Genomic DNA, 27,896 nt, shown 5'->3' with positions numbered 1-27,896 from the left:
TTGTCAACTCTGCTAAAGCTAAATACTAAAATCAACGCTGTAACTTCATGCTCATCATGCTACTCATGCATAACTTGCATTCTTCACCAATAGTTTTTTTCTTAAAGGAATTTTATTTAAAAAAGTTTGATTGTTTTCTTTATTATTATAGTTTTATCAAATTTTTTACTAGTTTTTATAGTTTATAGATTTATAATTAAGTCTCATCTAATTTTTATAATTAGATTCTTATTTGTAATTATATTTCAAAAATAAAGTGTATAATGCTATATAATATTCGCTTCTTAAATATTTTACAATTTATTTTACATCAAATAATAAACGCAAAAACAATAAATATTTTAAAAAGATTTAGTATATTTTTAACAAAAATCGGTTAGTGAAAACAGTTAAATGTTTTTTTATCTAATATACGAACTCATTTACAAGATTTTTAATTTTATGGATTTAATCCACAAAATATTTAAAATGAATAAGAGGATTAAATGCAAAAACTTTTTTTTAGTTAACATGATTTCTTACCAAAGTTACGTATTTGTTGAATATTAATTATAAAAGGTTAAAGTTTGATATCTTCTTGACAATAGAGGTACCAATAACGTGAATAATGTGATGCACCTTTAGATTTAATAACTATAGAAAAGGCATCTTAATTTAATTACCTATTTTTATTTTCACTTTTACTTCTACCTCCACTAATTCTAATTTCATCCTTCTCAATTAGGGATGAAAAAAGGACAGACGACTTGCCAAGATCTGTAGTCTGATTTGTGTTTGGCCTAATCTGTCCGATTATAAAATAGACACAGGTTCATGCTTAAGTTCTTATAAAAATTTTATTATGTTAACAGGTCAGGCCCAAACTCACTAATTAGTCTTATTGACTTGCCAGGCTTATCTGGACCTGTTAATACATAATTACATATATAAATAATTTTTTATTATTAACAAAATTATAAGATATTTTAAATTTATTATATTTAATTATAAATAATTTTATATATTTTAAATATTTTAAAATTTAATTTTTTTTATAAATATTAAATATAAATATGTTTATTAAAAAATAATTTTTTTAAAATTTTTTTTATTTTTATAAAAAAAATTTATCAAGCCTTTTAACAGGCTTCAGGTCAGGCCAGGTTAAATAACAAGTCAGGCTTAGTACTTTAAAAAAAGTTTATAGCAGACTGCATGCCAGACTCAGACCAATTGATTACATGACAAGGCAGGCCTGTTAAGAGCAAAGTCTAGCCTGACCTACCCTGTTTCCACCCCTATTCCCAGCACCGTCTCTCCTTGCACCGCCGTCCACCTTCGCCGGTCACAAAGCTTCTCTGCACCGCCGCCAATATGCCTCTATAGTACACCACCGCTTCACTTACATGATTTGTTGTTGCTCCCCAATGCCACATCGCTGCCTCTCCCTCCACGCCGCGCCGTCGGTCTCTTCCTCTTCCCTCGCACGTCGCTGCTCATCCGCTTTTGAAACCCGCGAAGCGTGCACTTCTTCTTCTACTTCATCGCGTCAGAATCTTCGTTTTGCCATTTTCTCGACGCCGCATCTCTGGCCAAGCCTCCACGCCGTGCCGTCGAGTCTTTCGTATCTTTCACATTATATCGTTGGTCTTTGTTCATTCCATTGGTATACAGTAAGTTAGTATATAGTTAGAATTTTATGTTACAGAGGATGTTTCTTTTCTCGTTAAACTGAATGCTTCTTTTTATATATGATGAATGTTTCTTTCCATGCATATAAGATATTGGATGTTTCTTTTTATATATATCAGATGCTTCTTTTCTTTCCATATCGAACTGTAAAGGCAGAGATAGGACGCAGTGTGGCGGTACGATGAGAGAGAATAAAATGTAGTGTAAAAGTGTGTTTAGGAGAGGTTAAATTTCCTAATCCTAATTATTTAAATTCAAAAATTTGATTATTTTTAATTATTTAAAAATTTGATTTTTAAAATTAATTTAACATTTTTTTAGTCTGTTATTTATGTTGTTCACAATAAACGTTGTCTTCCTATATTTTCTCTTAAAGAAATCTACAATTTCAACTCTAAAATTAACTTGACTGTGCTTTGTATTTATTTCTCTTCTTAGGGTAAATAATATTCAATTCAATTATATTGTATATTATGTTTCACAAGAGTATGCTAAAATGTTGGTCACTACTTATGAAATTATACGTGTGTTTATGAGGAATGATCTATAATTAAGTAAACTATCTAATTATGTTTAACCAAATTGTTATAAGAGTTCTAAATTTACTTGCGCCTCTTCTTCCTCTTTTTCTTCTCCTATGTTGCTACTGCTTCTTTTTTTCCTCCTTTTTTTCTCATCTTTCTCTTTTAATTTGTTATCATTACCGTTGTCACCACCATTACCACATCCTCCTCCTTTTCTATTTAAATTTCTTCTTCTCTTTTCTTTTTCTTTTCTTTCTCCTCCATCTTCGTCATCGTCGTCATTGTCATTATCATAATCGTTATTGTAGTTGTCATCATTGTCGTCTTCTTTTTCTCCTCCTTTTTCTTCATCTTTCTCTTTCATTATTGTCGTCGTCACCACCACCATGCCACTACCTCTATCTCCTACTCCTCTTTTTCTCATTTGAATTTTTTTATCTCCTCATTACTTTTCCTCTTCCACCTCCTACTCCATCATCATTATTATCATCATCGTCATCTTTATATATATATATATATATATATATATATATATATATATATATATATATATATATATATATATATATATATATATATATATATAGCTGGTAGGGGTTGAGCTTGTATGGGTTGAGTTTGTAAAGTTATCATATTTTGTCTATGAAGGTAATGCAATTTACGAACATGATGAATCCTTTTATTCTTAACGCTTTCCTTTAAGCTTTTTACGGATCTTACTACTTTACTATTTTTTAACATACTTCTTATCTTGATTATCTTTTTATCTAACTTTTCTATTTCTTCACTTAATTCAGAAGATTCAGCTATTACTTCTATGTATCTTCTTGCTAAGGCTAATCTTCTCATTTTCATATTTCTTCTAAGAAACTTTAAAGATTTAAGCTTTTTATACAGTAATAACATGGTATTTAAAGAAACAGAATAGAATAATAAAGAGATTAAAAGGATGAATAAAGCTTACAGAAATAGACTTGTACTATTATTGCTTGCAAAGTTGATACAATTCTTGAAGATGATTACAAATGTTTAGAGAATATATGAAGTAAGAAGATATAAGAGTGGAGAGGTTTCTTGAGCTTTCAAGTATTTGATGCCCTTGAATGAGTGAGGCCTTTGGTATTTATAGACCTCAAATGATGACTATTTGAGTACTGTTTGCTGACAGTACTATTTGCTTTTACTGTTTGCCGATATTCACTGTTTGCTTTTACTGTTTGCCGACATTTACTGTTTGCCGACATTCACTGTTTGCTTTTACTTTTTACTTTTTTACTTTTTTACTTTTTACTCTTTTTTTTTTTTTAAACATGATTGGGCTTTTACATTGATTTCATGTACAGTACTTTGTTACATCTCAAATGGGTCTTGTGAGTCTTGATAGTAATGAGCTGGACTGGACTGGACCTCTTCATCTTCTCCAAGAGGCACGGTCTGTATTGCTTGTAAAGAGTTTTGAATATCTTCTTCTGAAGTTGCTGCAGCTAAAGCTGCCATAATTTGTCTCTTTTGTGCTAAGAATTGGGTCTCCTTTTTATATGCTATTTGCTCATTGTTGGTGCTTGAAGCTGTTATTGCCGGACGCTTTTGTGATGTGGTTAACCATTGATCAATAGCTCTTTTACTTAGCAGATTTATATCATATTTGTTCCACCACTTAATTTTTATGATTCTTACTAAATATTGTATGCTTGCACATTCCTCATATGCTGCTGAATCATATTCCCAAGTCATAATCCAGCTTATTCCCATAGCTGCTATAAATGAAATGAATTTGTACTCTTGTAAAAATGATGACTTGCTTTTGAAGTATTCATACGCCATGCTGGCTTCTTTTGGGAAGAAGGCTTCTATTGGTCCAAAATTCTGGAACCATGATTGGAACCATTTGGGAAATTGTAATGATATCCCCTTCCTGAACCATATGAACCAAGAATGGGGACTTGGTGATAGGAATAAAATATGGTTCCATGCTTCTTGGTAATCATAATAGGTATAGTTTTGAGGTTCAAACTTCAAAGAGAAGTTTTTAGAATGATATGGGGGTAATTCCCATTCTTGTAGAGATAATATTTTCATGATTTTTATTTTTGAGTAAATAGGTTGTTTGGTATTGGAGTCTCTATAATGGGTTAATTCAATAGATCCAGTGTCTACTAATATGAATTCATAGAATTTCTGGGTTTTTTGTGGGTTAATAGGAATGTAATGGAAAGTGTTTGGGAAAATAGTCTTGTATAGGATTTTTCTGTCTTTTTTGAACCACTCTTTTTCAATGGTTAATATTTTAATAGGATTGGGCTTTTCATAGTAAGGAAACTGTTCTTTCAAAGGTTGAGTATTGTAGAGATCTGATGGTTGTAATAATGTGAATTTATTATTAGTAGTAATTGAAGGGCTCTTAGAAGGTGATGATGATGATGATGCTTTTACAACCTGTGACATTGTCATAGGTCTTAATGATAATGGTTTTGCTGGTACAGGGATAATAGGTAATTTTGTTTCTTTTACTTGGTCAAAAGGTTGACCATAATCTTCACTGGAGGCTGGTTTTTGCTCCATCCTTTCCCTGCAAAAATTCTCTAGTAAGAAAGTCAGGGAGTGAATTCAGTTCTCCTTTTATATGTTCAATAGTAAAATCGAAGCATGATAAAATAGCTTGCCATCTTGCAAATATTTGTTTTGAAACCAAATTTTTTACATCATTCTCTAAAACATTTGGTGCTGCTTTACAATCAGTTCTTATTAAGAAGGTTTTATTAAATAAATCTTCTTGAAATTTCGAAACGCATAATACTATGGCAAGAATTTCTTTTTTAACTGTTGGATAATTCTTTTGAGCTTGGTTCCAGATTCCTGAATGATATTTTACTATTTGTTCTTTTGAGCTTTTAGGAGGTATTTGTTTAAGAATTCCTCCATATCCTAATTCTGATGCATCTGTTTCTACAATTAATTTAGCCGATGGGTCTAGTATACTTATGCAAGGTATTTCTTTTACTGCATTTTTTATTTTTATTATTATAGAAGTCATTTCTTTTGTCCATGGAGGTGGGTTTTTCCTTAACCTCTTATAAAGGGGTTCGCAAGTAACTCTTATACCAGGTAAGAATTCTGCTACATAATTTAAACATCCCAAAAATCTTTGTAATTGTTTTTTGTCAGTTATTTCATTTGGAAACTTATCTGCGAATTCAATAGCTCTTTTAATAGGTACTATAGTTCCCTGATAAATTTCATATCCTAAGAACCTTACTTTAGTTGTAAAAATTTTCATTTTCTTTTCTGATAAAACTAATCCCTGCTCTTTTATAATATCCATAAATTTTTCTAGATGATATATGTGCTGCTTTATTCCTTTTGAGTATACTAATACGTCATCAAGATATACTATAGTAAATTCTATATGTGGGTAAAATATATTATTCATTATTTCTTGAAATTCGCTCGGAGCATTTTTTAATCCTTGAGGCATTACATTCCATTCATAATGTCCAAAAGGTACTATAAAGGCTGTTTTATATCTATCTTCCTCTTTTACTGCAATTTGATAATATCCTGATTTTAGATCAAATTTTGAAAAGATATTTGCTTTGTTTAATCTTTTAATTAAATCACTTTTATTTGGTAAAGGATACCTAATCCATTTTAATACCTTATTTAGAGGTTTATAATTGATAACTAATCTTGGAGCACCTCTTTCTATTTCAGATGCTTTCATCACATAGAAGCCTGTACAGCTCCAGGGTGATTTTGAAGGCCTTATTAGTCCTTTATCTAGATATTCTTGTATTTCTTTTTTACAATATTCTAGATACTCTTTGTTCATATGTATTGGTTTTGCCTTTGTTGGTATATCTTTTTCATTAAACCCATCTTCATATGGTAAAGATATTTCATGTAATTTTCTATGTTGAAAAGCTGTGGGATTTAAACTACATAATTCTTTTTTAATTTTTTCTTCAATTGCTTTTATTTTATCTTGTATGTCTGGAGTTTGTAATTGCTCTTCTATTCTTTTATGTATAACTTCTTGGTTTAAGTAATTAATTTGTCTTGTTTTTCTTTCTATGATATTGACTTGACGCGGTAAGTGGTGTAAAATTTTTTCTAGACTTAAACAATTAATTTGTTTTACTTCTGTTTCCATTACACTAACCTGTGTAGATAGGTATTGTAACATATTGAGTTCATGCTGTTTTGGTCTTGTGAGAAATTCAAAATGGACAGGATGATTAGGGATTCTTGTACAAGTTATTCCGTCTATGTCGACATTAAAGGGATATAATAGTAATGTGAAAGGATTTCCTAATATAACTTGATGAGATATATTTCTTGCTAAAAAGAATGTAGTGGCAAAGCATACCCTATTTTTACAAATTTTTGCTTTAGATAACTTATAGTCTATAGTCATTTTGTCATTTTCTGCCATTAAGACTCTTTCTGTAGTCTTCTCATAATATTTTGTGGGTATTAATCCTTCTTGTATACAATTAACATCAGCTCATGAATCTACCATAGCTATTAAATCAAATTTTTCTTCTCCTACTATTAAAGTTATCGTAGTGAACCATTTTTGACTTACTAATAATGTTAATATATTTATATAATTTTCTGTACCTAGGTTAATATAATTTTCGGGGATTGTTATATTACTAGTTCCTTCATTATTTTGCAAAGATTGTTCTTGGATTTTTATTATGTTTTCTCCTTCTATTTTTAGTAATCTGTAGTCCATATTAATATTTTGTTGTTTTAATTCTGAAACTTCTCTTTTTAACTTTTTTATCTCTTCTTTAAGAGAATTAAGGGAAACTTCTTCTTGTGGATTTTTAAAACGATTATAAATTTCTTTTATTTCTATTGGTCTTATTTCTTGCTTACTTTCTTCTTCTTTTCTAACTAATTCAGCTAATTGTCTTACAAACTCATCCCTTAATGGTGTATCTTCTAACTTGTCAATTATTTTGACTAGTGTAGAAGTTTGTTCTTTAGTTAAAACATTTACAGTTTTTTCACAGTTTCTATAATTACATAATCCTATTCCTAAACAATTATTAATATCCTGTTCCTCTTTTCCACTATTTCTTCCTGAACTCTCTTCTTCTGACATAAAGTCTAATTGTTGTATAAAATAGTCTTCAGTTTCAGAAGAATCCTCATAACTTGATTCTTCTTCTGATTCTGAATTGATTAGTATGGCTGTTAAAGCATGTTTAATTTCTTTATTTTCTATTTTATTTATTTTTTGTTCTGTTGTACATTTATTAGCATAATGTCCTTGTTTTTTACATTTCCAACATGTTACTGGTTTTTTCTTATTAGAAAATTTAGGTTTTCCTTTAGGGGTTTTATGGAATTTTTTATGATATTTCTGTTCATAATAAAGGGGTTTGTCTATATTATATTTAGGTTTTTTATAAAATTTTCTCTTTTTAACTTTATGCTGTCCACTAGGTGCTTTTTCAGGAGTTATTCCATATTGATAACAAAAAGTGCCAAGCTCTCTTTTACCCGTGATACTTTCTTGTTTTATTTTCTGTTGTATCTTGGTATCTGTACATACCTCTATACCCGTTTGTACTATTATATTATGCAATTGTCCAAAAGTTAATGAATTATAGGGAATCTGGGTCCCAAACTGTGTTTGTAGTTTTTGTAATACTTTTTCAGAGAATAATTTTGGTAAGGCTGCTACGAATCTTTCTTTCCAGAAAGGTGCATTTGCATCATCTCTTATCATAACTTTTGACATAAAAACATCTTTATACCATCTATAATCAGACATGGTTGGACATCTTAAATTCATTAATTGAGTATGTATCCTATCTTTAAAAATACTGGGATCTCCTACAAAATTTTTAATAATGGTGTATATTAATGTGGATGTAGCGTCTGATGACTGATCCTCTTGTTTAATACTATTAATAATTAATTCTTTTTCTTGGAGGCTGAGAAAATTATCCCACCAACCTTTTAATTGTCCTGTAAAACCTTGGGTTATCATAATTGCTGCCTCTTTATCAGAAGCTTTTCTCATCTTATAGGCAGTGGCAGCCATAGTCATATTACACATTTGATCTAAAATGGCTTGTTCACTTAATCCATCTATATTCCATTCTACTAAGTCTGATCCTGAAAAGCTATTTTGTACTAATTGTGTTCGCTCTTCTAGACCTATATCTACTGGTGATGGTCTAGAATAATAATTTCTAGTTTTAGGATAATCTCTTTTATAGGATATTTTATTTAATTCTAATTCTTCTTCCTTTTGTAATGTATTAATTGTTAATTTTCCTAGACTAATACTTCTAAGTTTTTCTTTTAGTTCTTCAACTTCTGTTTCTACTTTAGATTTTAAGCTAATATTATCTAAGCTTTGTAATTTATATATAGGTTTTTCTATGGGTTTTTCTACCCTAACAACCTTTTCCATGTTTTCCATTCGTCCTAACTGATTTTTCATTATATCTAACATGGTATTAGTAAAGTTTAATTGCTGATGTAGTTTTTTAATATCTCTTTTCTCTATATTTCCATCTGTATTGCTATCTTTATAGGGTGTGGCTTCAACTTCTAGGTCCTTTCCAATTGGTATTTTAATAGTTTCTTTAGGAGGATATTCAGATTCTATTACTGATCCTGAGCTTGTTTTCCAAACAACAGTTGGTTTTGTTAAAGGACATAATTTCTTATCGGGTTTGGAGTAATAATTTACGTACCAATCAAAGAAGAATAAGCTAATCCTATTTTCTTTCATAAAATCATAAAATAGTTCTCTTATTCTAATAACCTCTTTTTCTGAATGGTTGGTAAAATACCAATCTCTTAGTGATTTATTGTAATCAGCATTAAAATCTTGTCTTATCCATTCTTTATCAATCTCAAATGGTTCTTCCTTTATAATTACTGACATAACTTGTGATTCTCTTGGATCAAATTCTGAAGGTGATTTATATACAGCAGTGGCTATATGTGGCCTTCTGTTGTCAATTCCTACAATATCATCGATATTTCCTATGGACGAATTATCTATAGAATTTCTATGACTAATAGTTTCAATATTATCAGGAACTCTTAATGATTGGGATCTATTCATCCTGATTCTAATATCAGGTCCTTCTCTTATGATTTCTCTTATCCTAGTATTTTGTATTTGTGGTTCTTCAATACCATCAGGTATTATCCATTCTTCAGGCATAAGACTCTTTAATTCTTCATGTCTCAATCTTCTAGGTGTTTGTATATTAGATCTTTTTAGGTTTGCATGCATAATTATTGTTTCTTCTTTTGATGATTGTCTTAATGCTCTAAAGTCATAATCAACTTTAGTAATTTTATAATATATCCTATAGATTATTTCAAATGGATCATACTTTTCATTTATAATGGTCTCATCAGATGTCACTTGCAATTTTAAAGCTTGCCAGGTGTATTCATTTTTTAGATTCATAGCATAATTTGGGTAACAATTAAAAAACACTGGTCCATCATGACAGTTACTTTCTAATATTCCTATTAATGAATCACTAAAATTTTTTAACCTGGTATCTCTTAAGGTTAATAATATAGGCAGATTAATTCCTATTCTAAAATTAGGCTTTATGGCTACTTGTATTAATCCTATATGGATAAAGTTATATCCTTTTCTACTATGTTCTTTCAATTTATCTTCTTCTAAGATGGTAATAATTTTATTACTACTCGTTCCTGGCTTACAATATTCTAACATGTGGATTTCATAATTTTTTCCTTCCCAGAAGTTTCTCTTTTTATATATTTTATCTTTATCTACTATAGGTATACTCCAATTATGAAAACTTTCTTCTAATTTAGCTATTTCTAACTCGTTTTTAGTTCCAGAGGTGGATGCTTCATCATTATCTGTTTTTATCACTAAAGAATTATTTTTTCCTAGATTTAAACTACTCATCGTTCTCAATAAACTAGCCATTTTATGGTTAGAACTTTGTGAGCTACGGGACCACCCTCGTTAACCAACGGATTCACTGCCTTGTTAGGACTTACAACCGGGATTACAATCTGGGCTGACCAACGTATTAACAGTTCTCACTGCTACTTCAAAGTTGTAACTATAAAATATTTGAGGTTTATTAAGAAGATTTGTAATAAAAATCCAGTTAAAAATAATTTCTTTATAAGTATTATATATATATATATATATATATATATATATATATATATATATATATATATATATATAACAGTTCAAATTCAGAATGCACCGAAATTTCTTAATAATGACGATACACGAACAAACTTAATTCAAAATAAGTTCAGAATAAAAGTGTACCTTATTTAAATCGAGAATGTACTAGGTAGCGTTTGGTGGAGAGATAGAGACAGAAAGACTGAGATTGAGAGACAGAGACTGAGAGACAGGAATTGAAATAAATCTCAGTATTCTGTTTGGTGCAAAATGGGAGACAGGAATTGAAACAAGAATGAAACTCTAATTTAATTTGCATAAAGGATAAAACTAGAATTAATTAATTGAAATGAAAGTATTTAAGGTATAAAATGTTATTAAAGTTTCAATCTCCATCTCTAAAAATTTCAGTCCCCTGTGTCCCTACTTTTTGGAGGTACTGAAATACTGAAATTTTGGAGACAGAGACAGAAATTTTAGTACCAATCTCTGAACTAACAAACACAATACTGAGTCTCAGTCTCTTAGTCTCTGTCTCAGTATCTGAAAACAAACGCTACCTAAAATTACTGACGATACATGAATAAACGCAGTTCAAAACAAATACAGACCAAGTGCACATTATTTAAATCTAGAATACACCAAAATTACTTAATGATGACGTCACACAAACCAACTCAATTCAAAGCAAGTATATACCAAAAATGCACCTTATTTAGATCCAGAATGCACCAAAATTACTTAATGATAACTCAAAATTTCTCATTCTTCTTCCTTCTCATGATTCTTTTTGTTTTACTCTCTTAACAAGAATAAAAATAAAAAAATCAAACAAAAAAGAAGAAAAAACACATAATGTTACAAAATTACTAGAAAGAGGAGGAACCTACATTCATTTAACTAAATAAGATTTTAATACATTACAAACGTGTTTATTCAAGTCTAATATGAGAAGCAATGCTCCTAAAAAAAGAAATAAGAACAGAGAAAAAAGAAAGAAAGAAAGAAGAATAAGAAGATAAATACAGCATTAAAGAAGACATTTTTGTAACAAAATTTCGGTGTTAAAATTAAGAAATTTATATGTTATTATTAAGAAACTTTGGTGTTATTTATTCTGATAAATTCTGCATAATTCAAAATTCTTCTTCTTCATCCTCTTTATCTTCTGCTACCTTTTTTTTATTTTCTTCTTATTTCATTTTTTATAATTTTTTTGTTCCATTCTCTTAAGAAGAATAAAATAAAAAAAAGAAAAAAATCAATGCTACAAATTTACTAAAATGAAAAAGAGAAAATGAAAAAAAATGCAACAATAATAAAAGAACGATGATGCGAAGAAAATACGCGAAGAAAAAGAAAAAACATAAAGAAGAAGAAGAAGGAAGAACGCGAATAAAAAGAAGAAGAAACACAAAAAAAGGGAAGAATATGAATGTTTATATTTACGTTCACATTAATGATCAAGAGTTAGAGTCTATATTCATGCTCACACAAATAAAATTGATTTTTGTTAAATTTAAACTAATTTAGTTGAATTTAGTCGTAAAAAATACTTGGATATATAATAAGGCCGTGTGTTTATTATGCTTGTTTAATATGTTCATAACTACTCTAGTTAACCTTTATTAACGTAATCTAATAATATATTTATTTAATTTGCTGCTGTACCTTGAAGTCTTAATTACTTCCTTTAATTCCAAGATTATTAAAGGCTAAACTTAATTGAGTGATATTGTCTCATGATCACTAAAAGTGATATCTGTCGACTACAACAAATTAAAGTAAAAAGCGGATTAATTAAAATTAAACAATGTTTTAATTTTTCAATTCCAAGCCACGAGTGCGTCTCTCCTCTTTTAATTTAATTTATTGGTTAAACATAATTAAGAACGTGTGTTCAACCATACAAATGAATCTTAGAGTCGCTATTGAGGGGATTATGCTCAGATCGCCTAGTAAATTGTGATAAACAACAAAGTGTTTATTAATTTGTCGTATCTACTCCACTATTTAAGATTTGTTTGTCTTTAACCAAGCTTCTTTTTCGTCCTTTTATGTAATGTGTAATAATATTGTTCAATCATATATAACTCACTTTAAGTCTTTAACAAAAGCAGTACTTTCTAATTTTAATTTCTTATTATAAAACTTCTTTTAACACTACTACTATTTTAATAATTCAAAATTAACAAACATATAGTGTCACTTTATATATATATATGACCCATACCTTTATTGCTTATAAATTGTAATGGAAATTATTAGACAAAATCACAAAATAAACTTTAATTTTTAGTTTTTTACGATATTTTTTAACTCGATAAATAAAAAATTAATTTATTGCGATACTGATCTCCTCAAAACAAAATTCTTCTTAATTATAGTAAACAAAAAGAAATAATATGACATCATGGTGCAGTTACTGCAAAATTTTTGTTGTCCAGTTATTTAGTAGAATTTAATTTTCATATATATATATTTTGTTAGTATAAAAAATAGTCTAAGTAATTTTAAATTTATTATTTAAAATAATATTTAAATACACAAAACTGATCATTTGTTGTGTAATATTTTTTAGGGATAAGTACGATTTTGGTCTCTAACGTTTTGTGCCAGAATCGAAATCGTCCCTCTTGTACTTTTCGTATTAAAATCGTCCTTAACGTTTTTATTCGTATTAAAATCGTCCTTTTTATTTTTTTTTGGACAAAATTACCCTCACCACTACCAATATAATTACTTCCTCCACCACCACCACCAACACCAACACCAACGCCACCGCCACCGCCACCGCCTCCGCCAACGCCACCACCAGCACCACTGCTGCCGTCCCCCTCCCCCCTAAACCCCTTCCCCCTCCCCACCCCCTCCCCGTTTTCCCTTCCCCTTCCCGGCACCCCCACCGCCACCCCGCGTCACCCCATCCCCGTCTTCCCTTCCCAGCACCCCCTCCCCGCGTCACCCCCCTCCCCGTCTTCCCTTCCCCCCACCCCGCGGTCACCCCTCCTTTCCGTCTCCCCTTCCTAGCACCCCCACCCCCACCCTGCGTCACCCCTCCCTGTTTTCCCTTCCTCCCACCTCCAAACAGAAACAGAAACAGAGAAACAGAAACTCAAGGTACAAATTAACAAATTCAAGTACAAAACCAAATCAACAGAAAAGTATGCATGAACGGTGGAGAGGCAGCGGTGGGGCGGAGAGGCAGCGGCGGGACGACGAGACTGCGGCGGCGAGACGGCGGCTTCCCTTCCCCCTTCATCGTCATCATCATCAGAGTTTTGGAGGAGGCGGCGGCGACGACGACGACGGAGGCTCCCCGTCCCCCTCCCCCTCCCCCTCTTCCCTTCCCCTCCCCTCCCCTCCCCTTGTATAAACGCGTTTTCTTCCCTCTCCTCTAAACACGCGTTTTCCTTTTTTTTTTATTTCATAATTTTTATTATTAAAATAGGAATAAGGGTAGTTTAGGAATAAAATAAAAAATTTTAATAAAAAGGACGATTTTAATATAATTAAAAAGGTTAAGGACGATTTTAATACGAAAATTACAAGAGGGACAATTTCGATTCTGCACAAAATATTAGGAACCAAAATCGTACTTACTCCTATTTTTTATTATTACCAATTATTATTATTGTGAAACATCATTGTTGATTATTAATATATTCAAGTTACTTTACTTTTTACTTGGATCTTATCATAGTATAGAAAGTGAGTGGGCAAATAAAGCATTTAGCATGAAATCTACACTTGTCTTAACTTAAAAGAGGAAAGTGGGTAAATGATTCAGGGTAATTAGAGTAGTAGGCCATGCCTACTAATAATTATATAGTTAATTAAATTAAATTAGATAAGATGTGAAATAGACAATTAGACAAGGAAAAAAAAGGTGAAAAGAGAAATTTGGTATTGTGATTAAAACATAATTTTGGTTCCTGGGTTTCTCAGTTTGTCTAGTGGGCAGGCAACACAATCCTGTTTTCAATGTTAGAATGATGATCAAATTTCTACTTTCTTATTTTCCCATGTGGAACCACTTTTGACTTTTTACAGAGGAAGGAAGGAAGAAGATCTTGCTCTTGTTGCTTGGTGAGATATCAACTACCCTTTAAATTATAATCCTAGGGACTAGAGAGCTTTAATTGAAAGGTTGCTTTCACTTACTAGTACTACTAGTTTGCATCTTTTTCTTTAGCCTTTATGGGCTGTAATGTAATTCTTGGACAAAGTTTCACTTATTGTTACCCACCCTTTAATTTCCTCAAACAAAGCATATATACATCACATTCTTTACTATGCAATTTTTTAACTACTAATAACACTTGCTGTCTCCCTTTTTCTTTAACCATGAAAATGATCTTTAAAAGTTTACTTTGTAAATTGATTTGGATTTTCTAACATTTAATATCTTCTTGAAAGATAGTGAATTGAATAAAGTTAGCCATTTTGTCACATTGACATGTTGTTATTAAGGTGATAGATGATTCTGCAATTATTTTTATGTGACGTCAATAGTTGAGACTTGAGATGGTAGATGATTTGACAAATTTTATTAAATTGTCGTCTTAACAATTTTCAATTTTTAACTTCACATAAAAATAATTACATATGAATTTTTTTCTAGATTTGTAAGATAAAACTCGATACTTATATAATATATCCATAGAAAATTAACTACTAACTTGATTCATATTGATATAATGATATCTCTTACAAAACAAATTGAAGTGATAAATCTTTTAAATATCAAATTGATTTCTACATAATTTTTCAAATAATAAAAATCTATGTTAACAAAGTCATATTTTGATACTTTTTGTTTCATGTCATGATTAGACTCATATTTATATTTATGCTTTTGTTAAAAATAATATTTGAATTAAATAACAGTGACCATGCAGCATATACATATAGTATAGTTTCTTGGTTCTAAAATAGTAGTGTAATCATAACCATATTTAGGTACATGTAATATTATATTGTATTGCAGAATATGTTGTTCCTAGAATCATCATCATATTTTATAAGATCTGACAGTTTTATTCAAGAAAACATGGCCACTTATTAGAATACAAAATTGTGAATTGTGATCTTCAAGCAGAAGAAATTCTCTCACTGAACCAGAACAGAATAGAAAGATTCTCATTGACTCCACACTACTAATAATATTTTAATAAACAATTCATCAGATATGAATGAATATACATGATATGATATATATACCATTCTCTTTTCTTTTCTTTTCTTTTCTTTTCTGATCTGATGATCTTCCATGACATAGAATTCAATCAAACATGTTTCTTTCTCTTTAAGTCACCTGCTTCTTAATTAAAATTAAACAAGAGTAAGTAATGTTTGCTTCCCTTGAAAGCAAGAATCACATTCTTCTTTTCACTTTCAGCACAGAATTTTTAAGACAAAGTAATTAAGAAGAAAACATAGTTTTTATTTCATGTTTAGCAATGGCTGCGCATATATTATATATAAATATATGAATAATAATAATGTATGAAACTAATAACTATCTTTGAGTGCAGATATCCAAAAGCTTCTTCCTGCATTCAACAATGTCATCAAAGAAATCATCAAGTTGTCCAGTAAGAGTCTCAACACCACATCTCAACAATCCAAAGCAACTCTTGATGTTCTCTACTTTCACTTGGATCTCACCACCTCTCTCCAACTCCATCTTCAATTCCTCCATTGCACCCTTAGCTTGCTGCAACTCAAACATGAGAATCCCAGGCTGGTCTATTTCCTCTGCTACTTTCTGCTTCAACATGGCCATGGAAACCATAAACCCTGAACCCAAAACCATGTTGTGGTCATGGTGGTGGAAGCAAGAGGAAGAGCAACAGTAAGCAAGGCCAGAGAGAAGGATCATGAGAAGCAATGAGCTAACACTCCTCATTGCATAGAGAACTCCACGGAATCCACTGAATCCATTCAACTTTGATTCCATGCAGATGTTCTGGTTCACACATTGTGACAATGCTTGAATCCTTGTTTCTAATAGGCTCTTGTTTTCTTCTTCCAACCCCACTATCTCCCTCTGACAAACATTTATTGCTCTAATAACCTGAACAATAATAATATGTTATTTAGAAATTATTATGATATGATATTAAAGTTTCTATTAAGCTTCACCTGGCGCGAATGCTCGGGAGAGAGATAGTGATAACCATCCAAAGAAGAAGCAATGTTGGAAGCAGCAGAGTAATAGTTCTCCATTCCAGAAATGGCGGATTTAAGGACATGGCATGCATCCCAGAGCCTTGAGCTTTCATCCATGTATTCATCAAGCCATTTTCCGCCCACCGGCAACCGGAGCTTGCGGACGAGGATGGTGAGGTGGGAATGGAAGGATTGGAGGGAAGAGATGACCTGTGAGAGGAACTGGATTGACATGAAGTTGTGTGAGAGGAAAGAGTGGTGAAGATCATTGAGTCCTTGGTTCAGAAAGTTGTAGAAACCATTCACAGAAGAACCCATCATAGAAAGGAGGGTTTTTTTTGAGGGAAAGGTTGATGGAGATTGATGGGTTTATATAATGGAAAAAAGGGTAGCTTAAAGAAGCAGCAAAAAGCAGTGAAATTAAAGAAAAGAAATGTTTTTGAAGCTCAGGTTTCTATGGTTTGGTGTTGGGTGCAATTATGTGTGTTTCCTATACACTCGGTGGAAGATATCATTGGGAATCTCTTTGTTTTTATTGTGAAATGGGCACAAAAATATGCAAACATCAAAACAAAAACTCATAACTTTATTATTATTATTATAATGATAATAATGAAATGGATTATTATTATTATCACTCTCTGTTCCTGCTTAGTGCTTAACATGAAAACAACATAACATATGCAGTTTTTGTTTCCCTTCTGACAAGGAAGGGTGTTTAAATATGATATATGTTAGATTGTGTTTGTTTGTTTGTTTGCCTTGGCTGGTGTTAAAGGAAAGGCTTTGTTTTGTTGCCTTTGATATATGACTATTTTATTTGACTAAGATTCTGGCTTCTCATTCTTCCCATTTTGATTTGGTTCCCTTTTGGATTAAGTGCTGCCACCTCTTTTTTATCCTTATTTTATTTTTTCTAACTTGTTTCTCATCACTGCACAACCCTTTTTGGTTTTGTATTCTTAAAGAGAGAGAGCTAAAGAGTTGTACGTAGTCCATTTTTGTTCTTTTGAAAAGATAGGTAGGGTTCTGTGTACTGAGAGAAAGAGGAAGAGAAAGAGAGTATTTTGCACATTACAATGCAGATTCTTCTTTTCTCCTTTTAGGACCCAACATTCTATTATGGGCATTAAATTAAGTCACTCCTTCTCATTTGCATGAACCATATTTATTTATATATATAAGGCCCAAAAATGTTCTCATCCTATTCTAGAATAATCAATGTTCATATATGATATGATATGATATATGTGTCATGGGTCCTTTCTCTTGGACATGGACCATTCCTAAATAATCCTTCACTCACACAATTCATCTAAGTGCATAAATTTGCCAGCTGGAAGCTCATCATCTTCACTTTATTCACCAACCTCAACTTCAATTTACTACCTTTTTCTATTCAATAATAATCTTTTGCTTAATTGAAAAATAAATTATTAAATTGTTTATCGAGTCACGTGTAATTTTGTTATTATTTAACTAATTTTAAATTCAAATTTCGCAGACAAAAAAATCAGGGTTAATTTTTTTGAATATGAGATGATATTTACTGTAATGCGTGATTATAATGAAACATGTTTCACTCCGATATTAGAGGGATTTGTTGACAGCATCAAAAAACAAAAAAAATAATAAAAAAAATAGAAGAGACGACTAGAAGTATAGTAGGGGTGATTTGATGTATGGTGGGGGCTTTAATTTTTGATATCTCTCTCACAAATCGCCCCCACCATACATCAAATCGCTTCCACCGTACTTTTAGTTGTCTTTTCTATTTTTTTCTTTTCTGTTATTTTTTTTGTCTTCTTGTTGTTGCCTACAAATCGTGGAGAACGATCATTGTTAACCTCTAATATCATAGTAAAATACACAACTGCATCATAATCATTTATTATCCTAACTAGCAGCCAATATTTAAAAAAAAAAAGAAAATCAAAGATCAGCATTCAAAAATACAACTATAATTCTTCGAGTTAAATGTTAGAGTTGGATTATTTTTATTAATTTTTTGTGATTTACTTTTACCAACTCAATCTGTGAATAACTTGAAATTTTAGGAGAAAGTACAAAGCACCTAATCACAATCAAAGTAAGCTTATCTACAAAGGAAAAACACTTAAATCTCTCTTTCCTTCTGTCTGCTGATTTTAAGGGTAGATGCAACCTTTAAAGGAAACCATATCAAATATTCCTTGATATTGGTCCTCTATTATAAAATATATTTCCCTTCTTTTTAATTATATATTCTATGTTAATGGTGACCAAATTAAATATATTACTCCAGAGATAAGCTCATATCATTATCCGAGGTATGGTTAGTTCTCTGTTATTAAGTGATTTGACATAAAAGACCATTTTCATTTTATTTAGGATATCTCATATCTCTAACAACATTCATCTATGAATTTGTTAGTGTCTAATGGAATCAAAATCACAAAATGATTCGCCTATATCACAGTTAGAGATTGTTCCACAAGCAATAATCAAAGAGAGTAGTACTTCTAAAGAATAGTGGTCTAATTCAAGCAGTTATGGTTATTATTGTTAAAGAAATTGTGACCAGAAAATGATCTCTTTAATTGATGAGGATTTTTCAGTTAGCAGAAGTCAAGAATTACAAAAGACAACAACAATTGAAAATCCAGAAGACTTTTGTTGTTTTTTCTTCTGATTCTTTACGTCTGTCTATAGGAATAAGGCAACAGAATGAAAATCACAGAAAAAGGAAATACATAACATAATAGATAATAATATTTACACTTGACATTTTGAATTTATATCTGATCATAATTTGGCTATAAAACAACAAAAATCTTATCATTATCTCTGATGACATCAATACAGTCTATCTCAGCTCCTTGTTCATCAGTTACCATTGCATCTTTTGCATCAAACCCAAATTTTTTACCTGTTATACACAATTGAAATCATTTTAACTTACTAAGATCTTAAACTATACATTGAATTTAATAAATATTTCAATAGTGACTTATGGCAAATATATATGAGAACTGATATTTTACCTGCAATAGTTTTGAGATCCTCTAATGAATCAGGTAACCTTATTAACTTCCCAGGTTCCATGGAACCTTTTCCTCTTCTCTGTATAGGGTGACCTCTATATATGCTTATTCTTGGGCAGTTGAATCCATTTGAACTTCCCTTATTGTTCTTTTGATCTTCTTGGTGTTTCCCTTCTGACACAAAATCACATGGTATGGCCTCATTCACATTGATTCGATGACCAACTTCGCGCTTTCGCAGCATTTCATTTAAGGCTAATGCAGAAAATCCATTAGTACATACACCATTGGCATCTGCTCCATTCATGACAAGCAATTCAACCATGTCCACATGGTTTTCTTGCATGGCAATTTGGATTGCTGACATTCCTTGGTGATCATTGGAGTTAATGTTCAATCCTAGCTTTAAGAGCTCCTTCATCACTACTAAATCATTTCTTTTTGCTGCTGTGCATAAGAGATCACCCGGCGTGTGTGGATCAGAGAGAGCAGCAAGCTGGTAGAGGATTCTGAATATGGAGTAATGCTTTGATGCTATAGCATCCCATAGTGCTGTGTTACCATTGATATCTACAACATAATGGTAACCAATATCACTAAAATGAATGTGAAATATTATAATCAATAAAAACTTATAAAGGAAGCTATATATGTATTGATGTATATATACATTACATAATGGTATAGGTATAGGTTTATCATACCTCTCAAATGTAAGTTACATGCATGCTTAAGTAAAACTTTAACACAATCTTCATGCCCATTTGATGCTGCTATGTGCTGCATAACAAGAAATGTGTTTGGCAAATGAGACATCGACAGGAATATTGTGTCCAGAGACACTGAATTAGTGTATTTTAACACTGAATTACTATAAACATAATTAAGATCTATAGTTGAAATTCAAGATCAATTTTAGATAGTTATAAATATGAAAAGACATGGACTTACCAATGGGGTTTTCCCTTCTGAGTCTCCAATGTCAGGATCCAAACCTGCTCTTAGAAGCTCCTCAAGAAAAACAGCATTGCCTGTGGTGGCCACAGTCAACAAGTTCACAGCCATGTCAGGATCCTCTTCTTCCACACTCTCCACCATTAAATCTCTGATACTAAGATCCTTAAGCTGCTTGAAATGCTGCATTTGGCATCACAATGAACAATGTGTTTGAGAATCAAAAGTCAAAACTATAAGCATCATGATCACCAGTAACTCAAATTCCAAGCTTTCCCTACCTGAAGGAAATTCTTGAGTATTTGTATATTGTCTTCTTTCTTAACCTGCATTGTTTCAATCAGTGTACTAGTTTTCAGCCTTAGAAGCTGTGTGAGAGTCTTTGTTCTAAAGGTAAAGCTCTGAGGTCTGCAGCAAAGTGCACCAACTTCTCCAAACATGTCCCCTGTTTGTAGAGTCCCCAAGACTCTCTCTTTCTCCATTACACAATCAATGAACTCTACTTCCCCAGAAACTATGATGTAAACATCATCCGGCGCTTCGTTTTGCATAATAACATCCTCTCTAGGAGGCAGGTACTCTGCCTTCATTTTCGCAACCTACCAATTAACATTAAGTACAATCATCCATTAGAGCCGAGGTAATCATTGGAATCCAAGTTTAGTTTAGTTTCATACCAAGGACAAGAGAATTTCTTTTGAGACACCTTTGAAAAGATAAGCTTTTGCGGCAGTTTCATAGAACAAATGCTGGCAGATGCTCTGGCAAATTGATTTTGGTAGTTGCTCAATGAGATGATGCTGATTCAAACTCTCCGCTTTGAATCTCAAACACATGTAAGCCAGGATCTGCTCCTTTAACCTGGGAGGCAATCGATTTCGGGACACAAAGTTTGATGCTGATTCAATGCTATTTCTCTGCATCAATAATCATGCATCATAAGTAACTTGCAATACAAGAAACCTAAGAAAAGAACATATGACAGTGAAATTGACTTACAAATTCCATGGTACGGCGAGTTCCTTCGACAACAAGGTTAGTCATGTTACCAATCAAGTAAGCAGTTAGGCCGAGGTTGAAGAGCATGTAGAAAATGATGAAGATCATTTCGAGGGTGTTAACAGCGTGGAGGTCGCCATAGCCAACGGTGGACATGGTGGTGATAGACCAATACATGGCAGAGATGTATCTGATCCAAAGGCTTGTCTGTCTGAAGTTTGGATTTACTGCTCCAATCCATGTCTTCCCTTTATGAGGGTACCTATCAGCCAGCATGTAATACAAGCACCCACCACAATGAACTGAAAATACTGTTACCTGCACCCAACATTTTTTTCACATCAATCCATCTTTCATTTTCCAAAATAAAAAATTCATGTTTCTTCATATATTATATGACTTTCAAGGTCTCCAAATTCACACATGATACAAGTTATAAATTCAATAATGATTAATTTTTTAATTTTATTTTTTGATACATTGACAGTGGAAAACAGTTTTACACGGACATCCAATTCAGTAAAAATAACTACTTTTAACTGTTCAGTATGGAATTGAATGACCGTGCAAAATGATTTACAGCATCAAAATTAAACTCTTAATTTTGTTACTTTATTACGTTACAAATTTTCTAGGTTTAGATCTGACTTTCACATGTAAATGTTAAACAGTTTAATCAAACATTGACCGAAATAAGAAGTGAGTAGAGACGTTACAGAGAGAAGCCTAGCACATCGGATCCAGAAATAGCTGAACCTTATGTCTTTCTCAAGCCTGCATGTGCATGCATGAAATACGTAAACATATGAAGTTGAAAAGAGTGATTAGAAATAAGAATTGTGTTATAAAGAAGAGAACCTTGTGAAGAATTGTTTGACACGGCGGAGACGCCAAAAGCGGAGGAGGCCAAGGAGGTAGTAAGGGAGGGAGACATAGTGTTTGCCGGTAAACAAGCAAGAGAGTGCCTCGTAAGGGATCGTTGATGCCACATCCATTACCAACCATGTTGACAAGTACCTACCACAATGTTACTAACACCTTCATCGTTAGCTTTATTACTAAGTAATCCAACTTAAACTCAACTTCATTCAATTTCACATTGTACTTGAATTTTTACTATTTATAATTTTAAATTTATTTATATTAAATCCTACACCATAATATTTACCGATAATATCACTAATTCAATCAAATTCAACCGAAGTTATATAAAAGACTAGGGTAGGGTTTTTCATAATGATATATTAAGTTTTTTTAAATTAAAAATGTTAATAAAATAAAAAAGGTGTTATTTGTTTTGCTAAAGATTAAGCACTTAATATATATATATATATATATATATACTGATAAACTCCACGTTAACCATTTTTTTCCCAAATCATATATCAAGAATAAATTCGATAATTTTGACATAATTTTAAAAGACATTAAGAAATTGGCCTATAAAAAAATGAGAATTTAATTACTTTTAAGTTGTAGAAATCATAATACAAATTACAAATCTTTTTATTTTGGGATTATTTTCTTGTTTTGTTCTCGTTAAAAATGGGCCACAAAGTTATTTGGGTATTGGACAAAAAGTGATATAACGTAAATCATTGGGCTATTATTCAAATTGGGCTGACCCGTATTAAACTTTGTCACATAACTACCCTTTTGATCTGGCCCATATTTGCCCATATTTCTGACGTGGTTAAAGTTAGACCAGACATCAAGTATAGTGGTAGATACAACTATAAATAAACACAACAAATAAAACAAGCATCATTAGTATCATTGAATTCGATTTTATTAAAAATTAATTGGAAACCGACATTTTTTTTTTACCAATGAAACAAAAGAGACTATATATTGGGTAGAAAATGAGAGGCCACATGCATGTTATCGCATAAATCAGGAAAAGAATTAGAATTTGGAAGGGTATTTTTACGCAGCAAAATAGAAAAGATAGAATCAATCCCTCGTGCCCAGCATGCTTCGAATAGAATAATCATTACATATATTTATACCAAAGTTAAATTAAATTCCTTTCACTAAGAATATATCAGATACAATATTTTATTCGTAAACGAACCTTTTGACCTTTTTCTTTAAAATAGTACTTTCACATATTTACATTTGATTCTTAAAATCATAATTCGATTGTAGTGAAGTTAATAAATAAAAATTGTTAAATAAATTGACAGATTTTAACTAAATTATCAACTTCACATGTTCACATGTAAAATTAACTGCACTCAAATTTTTATCTTTTGATTATATATTATAACTTGATTATTAAGAATATATTTAATTAGTAATGAATAGTTTATACACAGTACATTAAATTAAACTCAAAATAACATCCTTGTAGAATAAATACGTAATAATAAGTTGTTATTAGTCTATGAGTATGGACAGTTTTATTGTATTATATACACATAACAATAATTATAATTAATTAATTAATTAATTAATTAATTAATTGAGTTAATTACCTGAATGCAATCTTTCTGGAGTCCTGAACTAATAGATGAGTAGTTCGATCTATGTAAGCCAAGAAGAAGGTCAACACAATGTCAACGGCAAAGAAAAGGTCAACAACAGTGTCAACAATGTAGATTCTCCTGTATTCTGGAGATGAGTGCATGAATGCTACTTCAAATGGATACACCCATGCAGAGTATGCTACCAGAACAACCATAAAACTCTCCCAACACCTACATATATATCAAATAATAAATAAATTGACTAGTAAAATGTTCCATTTAACTCGACTGTTTTATATTTATAAGGATTATCAATTTCGTGTGTTAGAAATATAACTATTTGTATTGCCTTTTTCTATTTGTTTAAGTTTTTGAAATTAATGATTTCATAACATAGTATTAGAGCTATATGTCTGAACTCCCAAAATAAAAAAAAAGGGACAAATTGATACCTGACTTTTTAGTCAGTGAACATTTAAGTTATTGAAAATTTGAAAATACATTTAAGTTTCTAACTTTTTTTAAAATCTGAACACATCAATCTCTGGATTTAATTTGTTCCATTTTAAAAGCTTTTTTACGTGGACATTCATATCGGCTAGGTTAGTATGATGAGAGTCACATTTGATTTCTTCGTTGGGTCCGACAATTTCAAATGAACAGTAGAGATCAATGTATTCAGATTTTGAAAAGGTCAAAAACTTAAATGTATTTTCAAATTCTCGAAGACTTAAATGTCTGTGGGTTAAAAAGTCAAAAACCTTTTATCATTTTCTCTAAAAAAAAATAACATAAGACAAATACAAGAAGAAAAAAAAGTATATATTTTAAACCAGTACTATATGTAAGATTTCTAAGTAACAATAATGTTCTAAAAGTTTGCTTGGTGATGATACTATAATCAAAAGACTATTAATTATGGTTTTTAAATTAATTAATCAGAACTAATTAATGATGAACCTGTATCTTGAATCCATTGGTGATATGATCCAAGCTCTTGATTCAACATGGTTCTGATTGTTGGAAGAAACTCCAAGTGGTGGAAGAATGAGCTTTGAAACATTCCTCAGATTGAAAGACATGTTCCTTGATGAACCTCCCAAATGATCATGATCATTCTTCTTCTTCTCACACTCCTTCACTATGTGATGAGGATCATATGAACTACTCAAGTTGTTCCTCTCCATATTTAATTTCTAGCTAGCTAGTAGCTAACTAATTCTAAAATTAATAAAGGAACAAAAATAATAACTAGTTGTTCTTCACTTCTTTGTGAGATTTTGATGAGAAACAATTTGTAATACTAATATGTCTATGAGGGAGCTATATAGGGATAGAAGGTGAGGGAATTAGAGTGTTACTTTTAGAATCAATTCTCAGAAAAATTGATGCTGTTTAAATTAGAGGACAAAATTAAAACAAATTAATCAAGAACAAGGGTGGTAGTTGTGGAACTCTGTTTTTATTTATTTCTTTGATGGTGATGATATGATATAATTGTGGCTATATAGAAGAGTAGGGGGTCCTTATGTATAGCTATAGTTATAGTGACACAAATTAAATAAGGTGTCCTTGTTAGGATAATATATATAGTTATATACAATGGTAGCATGCACCAATGCACCATATCATGTGAGATAAGATCAATTTTTATTTTGAATTTAATTACAAAATAAAATGGTGGGTCATATATATTCAAGACTTGGTGGCTTCGTGGATGGATTTATGCTATGCTTTGGTCCATTTCTTCCCTTCTCTCTTTTTTTTCTTCTCTCTCTAATATAATTGTAACATCATTTTCAGATGTTACATTTGTGGACGGTTTATAGTTATCAATGAAAAACACGTACAAATTGTGTATGACCAACTATAAATTATTGTGGTCACACATGCACATGTATATATATATTGCAAGATTTCTTCTTTGGCATGTTTTTACAGATTGTGATCTCAACGGGTCAAAGTGGGTATTTGATTATTATTCATTCCTGTCTCAACACATATATATGTTTGGTCTACTTTCTGTTTTATTATTTATGGATATCTTATTAATTTCTCTTCCATACCTAAATCTATGGTATATACTTGCATTGTCTCATACATATCTTATTTTTACATTTTTTCCTCTTAAAAAAAACTATAATATGGAATTAGGATTATTAAGTTAGGAGATTAGGATTTTAATTAGGTTCAAACGGAATAATTATTATCCATACCCACTCTATACCTAAACAAAAATACCTTTTTTTAATTTATATTTAAATTAAAAATTTAAGTTTTATGCACTTTTAACGTAAAATAGTTTTATCAGTAAAAATATCTACTTTTACATTAACAGCATGAATGATCATCCAAACAAATAAATATAATTACATGATAACGATGTAAAACGTTTTAGTGCATCAAAATTAAACTCTTAAATTTATCCCAAAACTTTGTCAAATATTAAAAAACAGACCCAAATAAAACAGTACAGCAGTCAGTATTATATCCAATTGACATCCATATTCACTGAAAAAAAATACTTAGATCCTCTACAAATATTTGCAAGTACCTATTTTCTAATTTTTATATAATTTTAAATATTGTAAATAAAACTAAGAAGCTGTGATATTTTTAAAGTACGGACAAAATATATTTTAGAAACAAAAAAAATTCCCTTCCAATAATAGGCAATGTGGTCTCTATTATTAGTCTATTTCCTACTATAGTATATAGTTTTTGGGGTTCAGCACAAAAAATGTGTAAGAAAGTTTTATTAGGAAAATATCCCAATATTTTCTATTTTGTATAAATTTTCTTTTATTTTTTATGAATTTTTTATTTAATTTGTATAATGTCAACTAGTTATTATTACTAGTTCTTTATCATTTTTACACTGACTGGGTAGTAGTGTTGTTATGGTGTCAACTTTTACTTGTCAATATGCAATTATGATTTCCCACATTTTTATTTGGGTAGCTAGAAAATTCGGAAGGTAGGTGACATGCATCATGTATGTTAACATTAGTGAATAATAATAATTTGATAAGATTCAAAGCACACGGTATTGACATAATAAGTATGGGTATGGTGTCACATTAACACTATTCCTTGCTTTAAATCACATCTAAGAACATCGAGTCATACTACATAGTCAATAATTTTAGATTGATATATAGCTAATATAAGATTAAAAAAAATCGATTTAACTAATTTATTTTAATTTTTTATTTTTTAGAAAAAAAAGAGTACAAATAAAATTATTTATTAAATGATACAGTATATCTTTTGTCTTTAAAATTTGTTAAAAATTTTAAAAATATCATAAAATTTTATTTTGTTTTAATTTTGTTCTAAAAATTTTTTGTTTACATTTTGTATCAAATTTACTCATAATGACTATTTTTTTTAAAAAGTTATGACTAATTAAAAAATAACTTTACAAGAACAATTTTTAAATTTTAATACAAACAAATTAAATATATTTATCATGTATTATTATTAAATTAGTCCTAATTTTTTTTAAAATATACTTTACCCTTCGTTAAAAAATGATTTATTACCTAGTCTTTCCCTTAAGAGAAGTGAGACTTCACTCATTATAGAACATAAAGTACATATAGGGAATTTTTTTTGTAATCATGTAAATGAGCCTTTTCCTATGAATATTTCACTTTGTCTGACCTCTTGCCACTTATAAAACCCATTACCCTTCATCATTACCTCTTAATTCCTACATATATACATAGCTAATTTCATATTGATTCATAATTATGCAACTAAAAAGTTTGAATAATTGAATGTCTCCGATCAGAGATTTGAGAAAATGAGTTATAACCGGCCTCATGCAATAATAATATCTATGACTACAGAAATATATTGTTTTTCAACTGTTCAAGATATTATCTAATGATGTCATTTTCTATTCCTT

General features: G+C 30.7%; 2 protein-coding genes across 3 annotated transcripts; both read right to left on the bottom strand.

Annotated features, from left to right (window-relative positions):
• Positions 1–15,790: 15,790 nt before the first annotated feature.
• On the bottom strand, positions 15,791–16,993 carry LOC112714975 (uncharacterized). The gene is made up of 2 exons (XM_025766681.3): positions 16,513–16,993; positions 15,791–16,444 (listed from the first exon to the last, which is right to left on the bottom strand). The coding sequence occupies exons 1-2, from the start codon at positions 16,858–16,860 to the stop codon at positions 15,887–15,889; spliced, it is 906 nt and encodes a 301-aa protein (XP_025622466.1). The 5' UTR covers positions 16,861–16,993; the 3' UTR covers positions 15,791–15,886.
• Positions 16,994–19,095: 2,102 nt separating this feature from the next.
• Positions 19,096–25,551, bottom strand: LOC112714974 (potassium channel AKT2/3). 2 transcript variants are annotated; one of them, XM_025766680.3, is made up of 11 exons: positions 24,944–25,551; positions 23,993–24,214; positions 22,374–22,546; positions 22,232–22,289; positions 21,516–21,833; positions 21,194–21,433; positions 20,798–21,115; positions 20,514–20,699; positions 20,267–20,342; positions 19,563–20,132; positions 19,096–19,447 (listed from the first exon to the last, which is right to left on the bottom strand). In XM_025766680.3, exons 3-11 carry the CDS (start codon positions 22,508–22,510, stop codon positions 19,335–19,337), a joined length of 2,016 nt encoding a protein of 671 aa, XP_025622465.1. In that variant the 5' UTR covers positions 22,511–22,546; positions 23,993–24,214; positions 24,944–25,551; the 3' UTR covers positions 19,096–19,334. The 2 variants fall into 2 exon arrangements, with proteins under 2 accessions (XP_025622465.1, XP_025622464.1); XM_025766679.3 differs by having other exon boundaries at positions 22,374–22,532.
• Positions 25,552–27,896: the final 2,345 nt, after the last annotated feature.

Source organism: Arachis hypogaea, chromosome 10, assembly GCF_003086295.3.
Source record: "Arachis hypogaea cultivar Tifrunner chromosome 10, arahy.Tifrunner.gnm2.J5K5, whole genome shotgun sequence".
Taxonomy (NCBI): Eukaryota; Viridiplantae; Streptophyta; class Magnoliopsida; order Fabales; family Fabaceae; genus Arachis; species Arachis hypogaea.
Note: the sequence above shows the minus strand (reverse complement) of the source record. Positions and strands in the feature narration are given on the sequence as shown.